This window comes from Rhipicephalus sanguineus, chromosome 4 (assembly GCF_013339695.2).
Source record: "Rhipicephalus sanguineus isolate Rsan-2018 chromosome 4, BIME_Rsan_1.4, whole genome shotgun sequence".
NCBI lineage: Eukaryota > Metazoa > Arthropoda > Arachnida > Ixodida > Ixodidae > Rhipicephalus > Rhipicephalus sanguineus.
Window position 1 is genome coordinate 127,691,430 of NC_051179.1, and position 15,665 is coordinate 127,707,094.

At 43.6% G+C, this 15,665-nt stretch overlaps 1 protein-coding gene across 7 annotated transcripts in view; it reads right to left on the bottom strand.

Annotated features, from left to right (window-relative positions):
- Window positions 1–15,665, bottom strand: part of LOC119390655 (gastrula zinc finger protein XlCGF57.1) — a 200,867-nt gene that overhangs the window by 82,278 nt on the left and 102,924 nt on the right. For 2 of the 7 annotated variants that reach the window (XM_037658272.2, XM_037658271.2), the window contains one exon: window positions 1,476–3,173. The exons of the other annotated variants lie outside the window; for them this stretch is intronic. In XM_037658272.2, coding sequence (XP_037514200.1) covers window positions 1,846–3,069 — 1,224 coding nt within the window. In that variant the 5' untranslated portion in view covers window positions 3,070–3,173 and the 3' untranslated portion in view covers window positions 1,476–1,845. Of the gene's footprint in view, window positions 1–1,475; window positions 3,174–15,665 lie in introns of those variants that run through there. 7 annotated transcript variants of the gene reach the window in all.

Here is a 15,665-nt window from a genome sequence, read left to right on the forward strand (position 1 = left end):
AGCTGTACAATTTACGGGAAAGATTTCGCTGTCACTATTTTCGCTGTTCAACCACGACTCAGATCCAAGTACAAGAGAAAGATTAGTCATGTTAATAAGGTGAGCAAGGTCGTAAACCTTATTTGTAATGCTTCTGCAATTCCTAAGCAGCACTTTTAGAATGGTACTGCTGCTTCATTGTCAGCCTGATTGTATAAGTGAACCTAATGCCTCAACATAAGTAAACTTTTTGTTGTTAAAGAACAATGGACCATAACGTAGGCTTGCTTTATCGCTCTCTCTATGGATGATCGGTACATGGCTGTGTAGCACAAACAATCTCTGTATGTTGCTCTTTACGTTGCTATGTTGGTGTGTATGTCTGTATGTGTACGTTCTCAAACTGGTAGCCTTGAATTATTCTTTTGTTTTGCAGTGATATGGGTGCTTAGACAATTGCAAGCCTCTTTTGATATTGGTGTTTGGATTCATGAAAACGCCTTTATTCTAGACGGTAAGGGCATTTGCGATGAAATGAAACACCCTTAAGGGTGTAAAGTGCTGTAGTCTATGCTTTCTTATTTCCTATCCTGAGCGTCAGCTAAATTAACTCTAAATTTCTTTTCACATTTCCATGGTGCACATCTACACAGCACAGCAATAGCATCACTCGATATCTGAAGACTTGAGATCTAAAAATATACGCATAGGAGACACTTCACAAAGTGCAAAGAAAAAAAAAGTCATTTTTTTTAGTATTTCACCTGCTCACCTTCCACCATTGCATTCACTTCTAATAATCCAGCTATGATGAAGCGTTCAGAGGGTCTGCTTCCAAAGTGGAAGGCACAAGGTATGATTCCCAGTGCCTGTGGACACACTAGTTTTTAAAGACGATAGTCTTTCTTGGGATGCTTGAACGCAAAAGTTTTGGTCTGTCTGTCTGTCGGTCGCACGATTCAGCCACCCCGCCAAAGTTTAAGCACTTGCTGAACGCCCAGCCATCTTGAACAGGTAGCTACGTTCATACTTGTGAACACAGTCAATCGAAAAGCAAATACTACACATATCTGAGGCACAGCATCAATACGTAAGTATTATATGGTGTGTTCCTTTACTAGAAAATACATAAATACGCAATTCTAAAGACCCTAGTGTTTCTTAGGTTGCACTGAAATTGCGACTATGCACGAAAAAGCCATCTGCAGACGATATGGTGCTGCCACCTGGCAGTAAAAAAGCCATCTGCAGACGATATAGTGCTGCCACCTGGCAGTGACCCTGGTGTCTGCACAAGCTCATGTTTCCTGACGCCACTCGGCCGATTCAACATAGAGGGGTGCTGTCTGAGGCAAGGCAAAACATAAATGGCAGAAGACTACTGTCTTTTGACGACATTTGCAGGGAAGCACGCAGATACGCGGCAAATTTTGTTTTACTGAAGGAGAGTTATGCCGTCCTGGTGCTCATTAGTATCAATACTCAAGTAGCAGTGATTTAGAATAACACATGTATTTCTCCAACCCATAAGGGAGCATTGCTCAACATCGTTCGTGAAAGAGGAAACGGAAGTGAAGGAAGTTAGAGGAAAGAAGCCACATTCATGAGAAATGAGTACACAGAACGCCTGGCTGGGGTATCTTCCCTGCCCATCAGAGTCGGTGCCCAGCTGCACTGGCAATAAAACCAAAAACGAACTTTCTTCTCGTCCTTACCACGCCTACGTGCCATTCTCGCTAGTGAGTTGCCAAACCAAGCGTCTTTCCTCACCTTAAACCAAGCTCACTGTCTCCCTTAATGAACAAACTCCGTCGTCCCTGCTAGATCACCCCTTCTTTAAGGGTAGCCTTTAGGCCCCAAACTCATTTATGGCTTCTCCTTTTTATGATCACGGGACATGTGGTTTGTGAGGTTGTATTTTCGTGAAAAAGATGCACTGCAGTGAACACAGGAAAAGCGACGCTTTTCTGTGTGCGCACGGATATGTCTCATGAGGTTGGATCTCTGCACAAAGGATGCACCACAGTGCACACAGGAAAAGGGACGCTCTCCTGTGTGCATACGGATGTGTCTCACGAGGTGGTATTTCACAAAAAAGGATGCATCGCAGTGGACACAGGAAAATGGACGCTCACCCGTGTGGGTGCGCATGTGGTCATTGAGTCGGCTTTTCCGCGAAAAGGATGCATCGCAGTGGTCACAGGAAAAGGGACGCTCTCCTGTGTGAGTATGCATGTGGTCATTGAGAGAGCGTTTCGTCGAAAAGGATGCATTGCAGAGGACACAGGAAAAGGGACGCTCTCCTGTGTGACGGCGCATGTGGTCGTTGAGGGTACCTTTTTGAGAAAAGGATGCATTACAGTGGACACAGGAAAAGGGACGCTCCCCTGTGTGAGTGCGCATGTGGTCGTTGAGGTGGTCTTTTCGCAAAAAGGATGCATCACAATGAACACAGGAAAAGGGACGCTCCCCCCCTGTGTGAGTGCGCATGTGGTCGTTGAGTTGGTTTTTTCGCAAAAAGGATGCATTACAGTGGACACAGGAAAAGGGACGCTCTCCTGTGTGAATGCGCATGTGCTTAACAAGGCGGGACTTCGTCACACACGATAAATTGCAGTGGACACACGGAAAGGGACGCTCTCCTGTGTGAGTGCGAATGTGCTCATTGAGTAGGTCTTTCCGCGAAAAGGAAGCATCGCAATGGACACATGAATAAGGACGCTCTCCTGTGTGAGTGTGCATGTGGTCATTGAGTTTGTCTTTCCGTGAAAAGGATGCATTGCAGTGGACACAGGAAAAGGGACGCTCTCCTGTATGTGTGCGAATGTGCTCATTGAGTATGCATTTTCGCGTGAAGGATGCATTACAGTGGACACAGGAAAAGGGACGCTCTCCTGTGTGAATGCGCATGTGCTCAACAAGGCGGGCTTTCTTCACGCACGAGAAATTGCAGTGGACACAGGAAAAAGGGCGCTCTCCTGTGTGGGTACGCATATGAGCCAAGAGCTTGGAATTGTGAACGAATGCAGCTGGACACAAGTGGCACTGTAAGGTGGGCTTGTCTATATGTTTCCGAAGGTGTCTCTTCATAGTTGACTTCAGGTTCACACAGCTGCCCTGTTCGTAGGAATGCTGTTGACCTTGCACAGACGCCAGTGAGGAAGATTGCTCCAATGACTCAACAAACAAGGAACCTGCAAAGCCATCGAGAACACACTAAGGCAATGCAAATGATGTGCCATGGAGAACTGTATTGCAACAGGAGACAACACAAAATGGTTGCTCTACATGTAAGTGAAGTAGATGATCACCAGGTCTCACTAAAACCAAAGCTACTCTTATGGCAACAGCACACTGACCCAGCAAATTTCACGATGATTTACATCTTGCTGGACATGAAAGCTATGATTATTGCATGCGAACAGCAGGTGCCAAAAAACAGAATTTGATTTACATGCCATTCTGGTGCTATATCTAAGAGTGAAATGTCTGTGTGCGTGCAATAATAAACACTAAGCCATAGACATATGAATAAAACACTCCACAGCAAAAGACCCACTTCATGTTCCAACACATGAACCATAAGAAATAAAATATGAGTAAAAGAAGTTAGAACGATATGAAGAACGAAAATGAAAAAAACATTTGTAAGAGTTTCAGAGACATCACGTTTTTGGTGGTCAGAGATACAGGTACATTAATGTGCATGACAAAAGGAACTGTTTCTTTATACCGCTATCACAGTTTACACGTTTCCCACTAATGTCTGTATACTGCATCAATGAAAGAATAATGATACCAGGAAATACAGTCACCAGGAAATACAAATAGCGATTCTGTTTACAGATCGTCATTTACACCTTGCAGTGTAAAATCCAAGCGCCACAACCCAATATTGCGGTAACTTATCTAGAAAACAATTTTTATCAGCACAGACACATAAAAACAAAAGTGTGCTTTAATAAATAGCTATTGTGAACCAGTGCCTTGAAAGACAACCACAATTTCTTCACTTTGATGATTGAAATTTAAACACTGAATTGAAATCCATGAATTGCTTCGCAATTTCAGTCGACTAAGATGGCAGAAAGTTTATAGTCTGTTTACATTTCACCAATCTGAAGTAGCACTCTAGACATGGTCACATCACCTGCACAATTCCAAGCTCAAAATGGATTAGGCCACAACACCAGTGTAAAATGGTAAATGATTTTAAAGAAGAAGTCAGTCATAACGTAGTTCAGCGCAAAAAACAGGCAACAGACGCTGAACTACGTTATGACTGACTCGTTCCAACTCGCCCAACAAGCAACATTAAAGAAGAAGCTGTTGCAATGCCCTTCTGGTAATATCGAAAGCATGCAATTTTTAGGTTACTAATTAGGAGGAATACAACCATCTACAGCAGCACACAGACGATTCGTAAACGAGCACAAGAAACAGAGTACACCCAAACGTACTTTTACCCTTGGCATCAGTCGAGCTTGGACGTTAGAAAGCCCTTGATCAACTACATTTGTGAGTATTGACATTGAGCGACTTCTTCAGTAACTGATCTGAGAAAACTAGTTACCTTTTCTTAAAGACAAGCTCTATGTATACACAGGGCAATACAAACAGGTGCACTTCAATTTGGCAGGAAATATTGAACTGAACAGCTGTGGTAGTGTGATGCAGCATGTGCAATACGAATGTGGACTGAGCCAAACCAATGCACTCAGTACTTTTTTATTCATTTTAGCACACTATATGAGGGTAGACTACAGTAGAGCCTCGATGATGCAAATCTTGTGGAGTTACGAAATTCGTATCACTGAAAAATATATCAACTAGTATACCTAGTTGCCTAGGCACTACCTAGTATGCCCGACATGTGAGAAAAAAAAAACCTTGCGCATGTTTTTATTTATTGTTCATTAGGGCTGAAGGAATTTAACATAAAAAATAGAGTTACGACTCGCCATGTATACTGGACTACTTATCTTTTTATGACATATTCATAGAACACCAGATATTTACACATTACACCAAACATATTTACAATTTCAATAAACTGGAGATAAGTGTGTTGAAATATCCACTTTACTATTGAATCATGTATTTCACATTGTTGCCTAATTAAATTAATTGAAGCGACTGCAGGCGTCTGCGGCGAAATGGTTAAACTATAGTCAGATACATCTTTAGAAGGCAGGAGAAGCCCCGCCCAGACGACCGAAGTGCGGCAGCCGATCACCTCTGCGACTAAAGAAATAGTCCCGCTCATGCACACGCCGACGTTCTCCGCAGGCGGAGCCATCGGCCGTCCCGCTCATGACGTCAGTCCCGAGTGTGCGCCCATTGATGCAGGATTGTGTTCATCCGCCTTTGAGGAGGCAATGCCACTGCCTTCTCAAAATGTATCCGACTATAGTGTGCATGCGGTTTTTTGCTGACAGACACACCTTTCAAGTCGTGTGGTGCATTGCAGAGTGTGGAAATTGGTATGCCGGCGGACAATCGTGGTAGTAAAGAATGTGAGGCCCTTTGTTATCATGCAAGCAATCACTAGAAGTGAGAAGTCTGGTGTTGCTGCTGGTTTTGGGATGCCACAGAAAAGAAAGTAGTTATCCTCAACACGCTTAAGAGATAATTTGATGTTTCCGCCACAAATAAAAGTGTGTTTAGAGAAAGCACTGCTTGCTGCCAAACAATTTTTGCATTTAAATAGCTCATTACTTTTTCAAAGCTAGTCATACTCAACTGCAGCACCACTACTGACTCCATATAATTGTGTGGGTGCTCTATGTGATAAAACAAACTCACAAGACTTCTGTTTTAACTAGGGGTGTGCGAATATTCGAAAGTTTCGAATATTCGTCGAATATTGCCTTTGAAATATTCGTATTCGATTCGAAAATCGTGTATTCGAAAAGTTTCGAATATTCGATAACTTCGAATATTCAAAAAATTCGAATATGCGATTTGATTATCATGCATAAAATAACTCGTCTTCCACATTTCTGCTGCGTTCGTTTAGCTAAAAACGTTGCCGAGAGGAGTGATAAACATTATAAGTATACGGAGGCACGATATCTGCCTGCTACGAGTGCCGCAATACGTATGACTTACTGCTGGTGCATCTCCGACGTGCAGCGGCTGTTGGCGATCATGTAACCGTACATTTTCAATATTATGCAGCCGTAACGTGCCGCAATACCACTCGTTCACTATGCGGGACCACTTTTGAAGAAAGACAGTGACCCACATGACTGGTGGCGGACTGTAGGCACCTTTAGATACCCCAGTCTGGCAAAGCTTTGCCCCATGTAACTCCCTATACCAGCCACTTCTGTTCCAAGCGAGCGTGCCTTTTCAGTGGCAGGGGGGGGGGTCTCTCTCTGTTACAAGGGAGCGCCTGCTGCCTGATCATGTGGAGCAACTCGTATTTCTTCATGATAACATGTAGTCATTACTTTCATTGTGCCGTGATATTTGCTTTTGTTGTGATGTGCATTGTGCTAGCCTGGACATTGTGTTCTGGAGATAGCAGTGTATGTTGTGTTGCCAGTCAAGCTGTTAATGTTTTTTTTTTTTTTCAAATAGCTACATGTTAAATAAAATATTGTTACTGTGGAGCCATTTTTCCTTTTATACTCGATTCGATATTCGAAGGTGGATATTCGTACTCGATTCGTATTCGAAAAATTTGATATTCGCACACCCCTAGTTTTAACCAATGCATAGTGGTGACTGCTGCATGAGGTTTTACTAGTTCCTTCCAACGCAAGCAAGATGGTGCGAAACAGAAAAAGCACCAACCATGAAAAAAGCTGTCACAACAGTGGTGCATGTGGCATTGATATTTTGGTGTTTCATGACAATGTGCTGTTTGTACCACACTTGCACGTTTTATGGCTTTGTATAGTGAGGCGTGCAGTTTGACACTGCTTAGATGGCCTGATTACACAGGCGCTGCTGGTTCATGTGTGTGGGCGTGCGGGCTTTTTTCTGTAAACATTTAGTTTTAAGTCGAGTGCTTGTCCTGTCTGGTTGTTCTTCGCTGTCTGTGTTTTTTCGCATTGGCTTCATCTTCCGAATAAATTCACAAGACTTCTGTTTAACCAAATCATAATGGTGACTTCTGCTTGAGGTGCTGCTAGTTTCTTTGGATATAACGCATGCAAGATGGTGCAAAACAAAATATTGTGCCAACCTTGAAAAAAGCTGCCACAGTACTGGCTGTTGCTTCACTTCCACAAAAGCTACACCAGTGGTACAAATGCGCAGCGTTATTATACTTTGCAAACCTTTCGGAGCCATACGTAGAAACTACAAATGCCAGCGAAAATGTGAAATCCCCCAATGCACAGAATTACCCATAAGTGCACACTGAATCTGACTATCACGGGGAGCTTCTCATGGCATCACTTCTACCTTGAGAAAAGCAGAAGTGATGATATTTCACATAGGGTGGTGAAAACCACTATCTGGAATGGACCACAAGCTCTCTTGCTTGAAGCCTGAGAGTTTGCGCAAGGCTGTTTTTACTGTTTCACAGAATGTTGATGGCCGCATATCGGAGTAACCTTAGAGCAGTTTCTGTCATTTGTAGCGTGGATGTAGAAGCTTCAACTAAATGTAGCCCATTGGAGCAATTGTAGCAGCATTCCCATCACTGCACTCTGAGAAAACAATTCCCACGCCCCTCTCCTGCACTGCAGCTTGTCCCAGAAATGTCCTCTTCTGCTGCCAAGTGACTTAATGTCAGCCAATAGCAACATTAGGTAGCAGTGACCGCCTTAATTGGTCCTCTGCACTAGAAAATTGCACCTTGGCCCTGTGGTGATTTTATTATGGCTGTGCAGTTATCGTGCCTGTCGTACATTTGTTTGACTTGCCAATATCTCCCACCGCGCTTACCCACTGTGGCACCTGCAAGCAGGTGACACAATCGACATGTGGAGGAAGCCTGCCTCGGTCAATGGCTGCACGCCTATGAAGTAATCACTGATGTAGTGTTATGTTGCCAATTTGAAGCAGTAACGAGGACGGGCTAAGCCACCCCTCTGAGCGGCGGAGAAAGTTAGCAAGGCACAGTGAGTTATAAGCACCCTTGGTGGTGTCGTATACTGTGAAAACTAATATCGACAAGAAATTTTACGTCAAGAAAATTTACCAAAAACGCACTAGCAAAAAAGAAAAACAAAGAAAAGCTTCAACCTGCTAATGGGCGGCACGCGACGAATCCAGCGGGCACCCTTAATTGGTGGAGCACACTGTGACATCAATGCAGGGCTCTAGAAGAGCCCAGCGCAAAGAGACAGCTTCTGGCCACGTACTGCAAGTACCTGTCAGACAATTCGGTAGAGTTCAGCGGACCGTGATCTCAAACTACGTATCCCGTCTAGTCTATCACAATGTGACTCTACCCTGCTGGTCCGTCTGTGGCTTGGAGTGGCCTTCTCAAATGCCTATTCATTTATTATTGGAATGGCTGAGAGCCCATCATGTGAAGTCTGCAGGTGCAGCGAAACAGTCGCGCACCTTCTCTGTGAGTGCACCCGCTTCAACTTCGAAAGAGCAGCCCTCTCAGCCACACTAGATCAGCTGGACAACCGCCCTCTCACGGCGAACAAAATCCTAGGGCATTAGCCTACCAGGTCTTCAACACGAGCCGCTCTGAGGGCGTTGCGGTTTCTGCAAGCAACCGCACTGAATGACAAACTGTGACTGTTGGCACAAAATGCAGTACTTGGACGGTGCTATGGTCATGACTTGGTTTGGTTTTTTTTTTTTTTGTCACCTGCTGTCGTCACAAACTCTTCTTTCATTCATTTACATCCCCTTCCCTATTACTGGGTAGCAAACCGGAGGCTTCCTCTGGTTAACCTCCCTGTCTTTCCTCTATCTTTCTCTCTCTTCAGTCATGCAGGGATGCAACAGCCAAAACAGGATTTGAAGCAATTTTTGGAGTAGCAAAATGTTGCTTTAGGAGCACTAAAATCCAAATTTGGAGCAGGTTACGAAGAAAAAAACCTGTACTTTTTAGCCCGAAATCCCAACTTCGGAGCAGATAACAAAGAAGGCTTATTTTTAGAAAAGAAAACAATATGTAAAAACCATTCAACATCAGCTAATTCGTGCACAGTGCACGCAAACACTGCTATTTCAATAAAAGCAGTGTGTTGAGCCACCCTACAGTGCGAACAATGACTAAGTCAGTGCGAACGATGACTAAGTCCACATTAGCATTTGCAGGACCTGTCAAATAATTCGACCGGCACTGGAAATGCTAATGTGGACCTGCGAACCTGGCAACCTAGAAACTTGGGAGATTTGTAAAGCAGGAGCAAGTGGGGGTAGCGAAAAAAAGAAAGCTGGCATACGCTTTTGTCTATTGTTTCTCAAGGCCGCAGGAACGCCATACACACCAGCTTCAAATGATTGCCAATAATTTTTTAGACGTCAGCGATCATACTAGTACATGTAATTACACGGGGCGTGCGCGAATGAGTAATTAAGAAAAAATGTGCTGTGTCCCTGACAGCTAGTACTAATAGCCCCTTCTAAATCTCAGTATGCTTTTCCGCAGGACACCAGTGTACTGCGGCAAAAGTGGCTTAAAAAGTGTTCTGCACGCAATAAAACAAGCATCAGAAAATTTGAGAACTGCTGTCCTTTTCTATTGCGATAGCAACAATATGGACACTCTCGACGAGTTTTTGCCGTCCTCTCCTGTATAAAGTCCAAACTGATAACATATCCCTGTGCATAGTATGTTTTACCACGGGTAAAAGCGCGCGAATGCGGGCGACGAACGCGGCTGAAGCAGATATCAAACGAGCCAGCCCATCTCTGTCGCTCGGAGGGCGCATGCGATAACACCACTCCGCTCGGGAAGCCTGCCATCAAATAGAGGAAACGCCCCGCGCGTCTCGAACGAGCATGAAAAGACGCGAGAGGGGGCGGGGGGGGCTGTCGCCCGAGCAGCAACTTTGGACTTTGATTCTAAGGCCTAGATATAGTCCGGTGCGCTCAGCGCACAATGTCGCACGCGACGAGGTCCGCTGCGCGACGCCGGCTACGCCAGCCAGCTCCGTGATTTTGCACTCTACAGTCGCGCGCGCGCGCCGCGCGAAGCCAGCGCCATCTGCTTGAAAAGTCGCTGACTTTGACAGCTGCGGCAATCAGCTGATTAAGTGGCGCATGCGCAGTTTCCACCGGCGGGGCCGCGGTCCCGCCGGCCCGCTGTTTTTGGTTTTCGCGCGCGCTTTTCCGCGCTCATTGCATTGTTCGAGTGTTCTTCGAAAACGGCTCCCTTGCTGGCATGGCATTAACTCGTCCTCAGAGCCAGAAGATAGCAATAGTCCTACTTAAAGTCCCTAGATTTTTTCCTTCTACTTAAGTACCGACAACTGCCTCCTTACCTGGCCCTCTCTCACGCGCAGCCGGCGTCTGTCGCCATTTTCTTACTAACTTGGAAGATTTACAAAGCCATGTACGTCAAGTACATTAGCCACGCATCTTTCAGCGGACAATATGCTAGCGTGACGCGCCTTTCTCCTCCCACCAACCCCCCGTCATTAGTGATCGGGGTACGCGTTTCACCAGGTGCTTGAAAAGCGTTAGGAAGAACATGGCTACCGAAAACGAGCGTTAGCCAATGAGATTCGTCGGCGGCGCTTCAATGGTTGTCGGTACTTAAGAAAGCAGAGGGAAAAACAATGCATGCAGTCCCTCTGTGATTATTGCGATAGCAATTAGACGGACACTCGAGGCTCATTTTGCACAAGGCAGTGGCAGCAGCGGAACCTGAAGCTCTTCCGACGTACTTCTAAACAGCCATTCTGGTTTACGCAGGCGCTGTTTCATTGGGAAATCCGCTGCCGTAAAGCCACGTACTTCAAGATTTCGTCAAACACAAGTGATAGTTCGGTTCGGTGCATCTATCCTGGATCTGTCAAACTTCGAGGGTGGCGATTGGCTGAAGACATAGACGACAGCGCCATTTCAAGCTTTCTTCACTTCTGACCTCGGAAAAACCCGTTCATTTTGCACAAGGCAGTGGCAGCAGCGGAACGTGAAGCTCTTCCGACGTACTTCTAAACAGCCATTCTTGTTTACGCAGGTTGGTTGCTGTTACCTTTTTTGTCTCTTCGTTGTTGAATTCTGGTTCGGCGCTGCTGCCATTGCCATAATTTTTTTCTTCTATTTCAATAGTTCCTGCACTGTTTTTGATACATGTTGAATGAAAAAGAAGCCTGTCTCACTTTCCATGAGAAAATTTCTGACAGCCAGTATGTTACTTGTTCAAGTTGTGAATATGATTATCATGTAGGAAGCTGTTCGGGGGTGACAGGTAGAGATCTGAAAAAAAAAAAAAACTGATGGGACCATAAGACAGTGGCTGTGTAAGACCTGGCTTCTTAGACTTGAAAGTTCCTGCTCATCAGTTAAGCAATCGAAACGAGCCACACGTACTTCGACTTCAGCGATATCTTGGTCCTGTTCGGTCAGGTGTGTCATCACTTGATCGTGATGGTCAGACGTGTTCAACAGACTTTTGAAATCCTGCCACTATGCATTTAAGCTCAAGCAAAGAATCAATTTTTCCTATTAGTGGCAGAAGGGCGTTCAGTTGAGTCTGTATTTTCACTACATTATTTTTTAGAGCACAATTTTCCTTCGAAACCTTATCTGGCGTATTTGTGCCACCACGACGTGAGATATTTTCGCACGTGTTACACAGCCACTGTCTTATGGTCCCACCAGTTTTCTTTCTTTTTTTCAGATCTCTACCTGTCACCCCCGAACAGCTTCCTACATGATAATCATATTCACAACTTGAACAAGTAACATACTGGCTGTCAGAAATTTTCTCATGGGAAGTAAGACAGGCTTCTTTTTTCTTCATCATGTATCAAAAACAGTGCAGGAACTATTGAAATACAAGAAAAAAAATATGGCGATGGCAGCAGCGCCGAACCAGAATTCAACAACGAAGAGACAAAAAAGGTAACAGCAACCAACCTGCGTAAACAAGAATGGCTGTTTAGAAGTACGTCGGAAGAGCTTCATGTTCCGCTGCTGCCACTGCCTTGTGCAAAATGAACTGGTTTGTCCGAGGTCAGAAGTGAAGAAAGCTTGAAACGGCGCTGTCGTCTATGTCTTCAGCCAATCGCCATCCTCTAAGTTTGACAGGTCCAGGATAGATGCACCGAACCGAACTATCAATTGCGTTTGACGAAATCTTGAAGTACGTGGCATTACGGCAGTGGATTTCCCAATGAAACAGCACCTGCATAAACAAGAATGGCTGTTTAGAAGTACGTCGGAAGAGCTTCACGTTCCGCTGCTGCCACTGCCTTGTGCAAAAAGAGCCTTGAGTGTCCATCTAATTGCTATTGCAATAATCACAGAGGGACTGCATGCATTGTGCGCTGTAGTCGTAGCTGAACGCAACTTTGTACCTAATATCTACCCTGAAATTAATTGTATTACAAAAACAATCATTTCCATGGGATGTATGCTTCCAGGACACGCCGGCAATTGCACTCAATAATTTGCAAACCAACAAAAACAATGTATCGAGTGTCTCTGTATTCAATGTTATAATGATGCCCAGTGTGCTATAGCACATATATATATATAGAAGGCAATCTGGCACGTCCGATAGTATCCAGTAGCAGTACATCAACAGAAAATATATCAGAATTCATTAACTCCACGATAAAATACATCCCACCGACTTTTCCCTCTTACCTAAAGGACACAAACCACTTCATCTGCGAAACTTCTAATCTCAACCAGGGGCTTAACTGATGAGCAGGAACTTTCAAGTCTGAGAAGCCAGGTAAAGGACCTTGAGCAATACGGACGCAGGCAAAACCTTGAGATACATAGGCTTTCGTGCAGAGATAACAAAAATTTGCTAGACGTTGTCAATGATCTTGGAGTATCATTTGGTCTAGCCCCTCTGAGTGAACCAGATATCGAGAGCATACACCGTCTTTCTGCCAAAAACGGTCGTGTTCCACCTGTAATAATCAGACTTGTTGCAAGGAAAACAAAAGAAAACCGGCAACAGAAAGGGAAGCGACAATTACGAGAATCAGGATCAAAAGTGCACTTCTATGATAATCTGACCCCACAAAACAAGAGTTTTCGTTGGTTGACACACACGAAGGCTTCTGAAATGGGATGTCGCTATGTATGGCAGAAAGACGGGAAAATACTGGTGCATAAAGGACCTGGTGAACCAGTTTTGCATGTGTGATATGAGTCTGACCTTTCTTTGCTCACAAACGCTCAGTTAGAAACAACTAATCGAGTTAGCCAGACCTAGCAAGGAAATAGTTCTGCTTAAATGTTACTCTTGGATGCAAACACCGCGTGATTACGATACATTACCATAATCATGGATAACTATTCACCCAATAATGGCTATTACAGTGCAGCAGAATTTCAAGAACGTGTGTTGCACTCAGTCAGCGATTTAAGCAGGTTTAGCTCTATCTTTTGTTTAACTGCAAGAAGCCTGAGTAACAAAATAGATGACATCACAACGTATCTTGACTCGTGTGGGCATAAGTTTGACATACTTGCCTTTACTGAAACCTGGTTCAGTGAATGTGATAACGCTGTGAAAATTGATGGCTATGTTGATTTGTCCATACGCAGAAAGAACAGAGTTGGTGGTGACGCCTCATTGTATTTCAATCTGTTAAAAGACACATGTTCGTTTCATACAGATTATGAATTATTAACTGCAGAGGTGAATGGCATTACAATGTTGCTGGTGTACCGACCCCCCTCCGGTAATGTAAATAATTTTGTTGCGCGTATGGATAGTGTACTTGCTGATGTAACTAGTAACAGAAAACCTGTCAATAGTAATGGGAGATTTCAATATCGATATGCAGTCCAATTCTTCTTCTAAAAGAAGTCTTCTTAATGTAATGTCTTGCTATGGTTGTGCTAACATTATCAACGTTCCTACTCGTGTTACTGTTGACAGTTCAATTACAATAGATCTGTGTTTCACCGATCTTTTGCCTTGTGACGTGCACTCGGGCATTATGTTATTTGATTTGAGCGATCATTTGCCTTTCTTTCTTTTTCTCTGCATAATAAGAAAATTCCGCCTAAAACATCGCCAGTCTTGTATAGGAAAATTAATGACGATACATTGCAACGCTTGCGGAGTTTATTACAAGAAGAAGATTGGACAGACGTATACAGTGAAAGTAACCCGAACATTAGTTACACGATTTTCATAGAAAAATTTTCAAAAGTGTATAATAAGGCTGGTAGCTACGTTAAATTTAAGAAGTCTAGAAAACCTTGGATAGATAAGGAATTGCACAAACGAATCGTTAGGATAAATAAACTTCATGCTGACTTCATAAAGTATAGAGACATAAATGTTCTTAAGGTTTTAAGCAAATGCGTGATGAATTATCATCCGATATTAAAAAGGCGAAGGAGGACTACTATATCAAAGTATTTGCTAACAGACTTACCCCGGAACAAATATAGAAAGCATATAATAGCCTCATGTGCAAAACAAACAAGCAATCTCTGCATCAAATAGAAGATGGAGGTAGGGTATACTGTGGCATTTCCTTATCGAATAAATATAAATTTAATGAACACTTTCTCTCTATTGGTGATGGGAGTACAAAAGTTGATGAGGACGATGAGGACAATCATTCAAGACAATCTTTTTTTTGCCTACATCACCTAATAAAATAGCTCAGTTAATTTTGAAGTTATGCAACAACTGCTCGGCTGGAATTGATGGCATTAAATCGCAGGCACTCAAGTACGTCGCAGACATAGTAGCACCGACACTCTCACATATTTGCAACCAAATGCTAACCATGGGAATTTTTCCCAATAAACTGAAAATCGCACGAGTCTCTGTTAAACACAAAGGAGGTGATCGAAACTCATTTGCAAATTATCGTCGAATCTCTGTTTTATCTGTCTTCAGCAAAGTTGCTGAAAATGCTATCAACAGGTGCTTAGTCAGCTTCCTTGAGAAAATAAATGCAATATCAAACCAGCAGTATGGATTGCAGAAGGGAAAATCAACAGAAAGGGCCTTGCTTCGTGTGAAGGACGAAATAATAAACAACATAGAAGGTAAATGTTTCACAGTGGGACTGTTCCTGGGCCTAAAAAAGGCATTTGATTCGGTTAATCAAAAAGTTCTCTTGCTTAAATTGCCATACTATGGAATAAGAGGCACCCCATTAGATTTGATCAAGAGCTACCTATCATCAAGAGTACAATGTACCAGTGCCAATGGCGTTTCATCTAGCTACATGGATATACACACAGGCGTAAGGCAGGGCTCAATCTTGGGGCCGTTGCTCTTTCTCTTGCATAATAATGATATAGTGAACATTCCTTGCACTCCTTCAATGGTCATGTATGCAGACGACACAAATATTTTCTTTTCTGGGTGTGATATAAGTTCTGTGGCGAGCGACGCAAATACGCGGCTGGCTGGACTGTATCGAATGGCTCACAGCAAATAAAATAGAGCTCAATGTACACAAGGCCAAGTTCATATTATTCAAGCCGAAAAACAAGATTATATACAATGAACCCATTATTACTTTTCGCAATAGTGCTCTATCGCGCGTGGGCTCCATACGATCTTTAGGTGTAATTTTTAACGAAAGGCTAACTTGGTA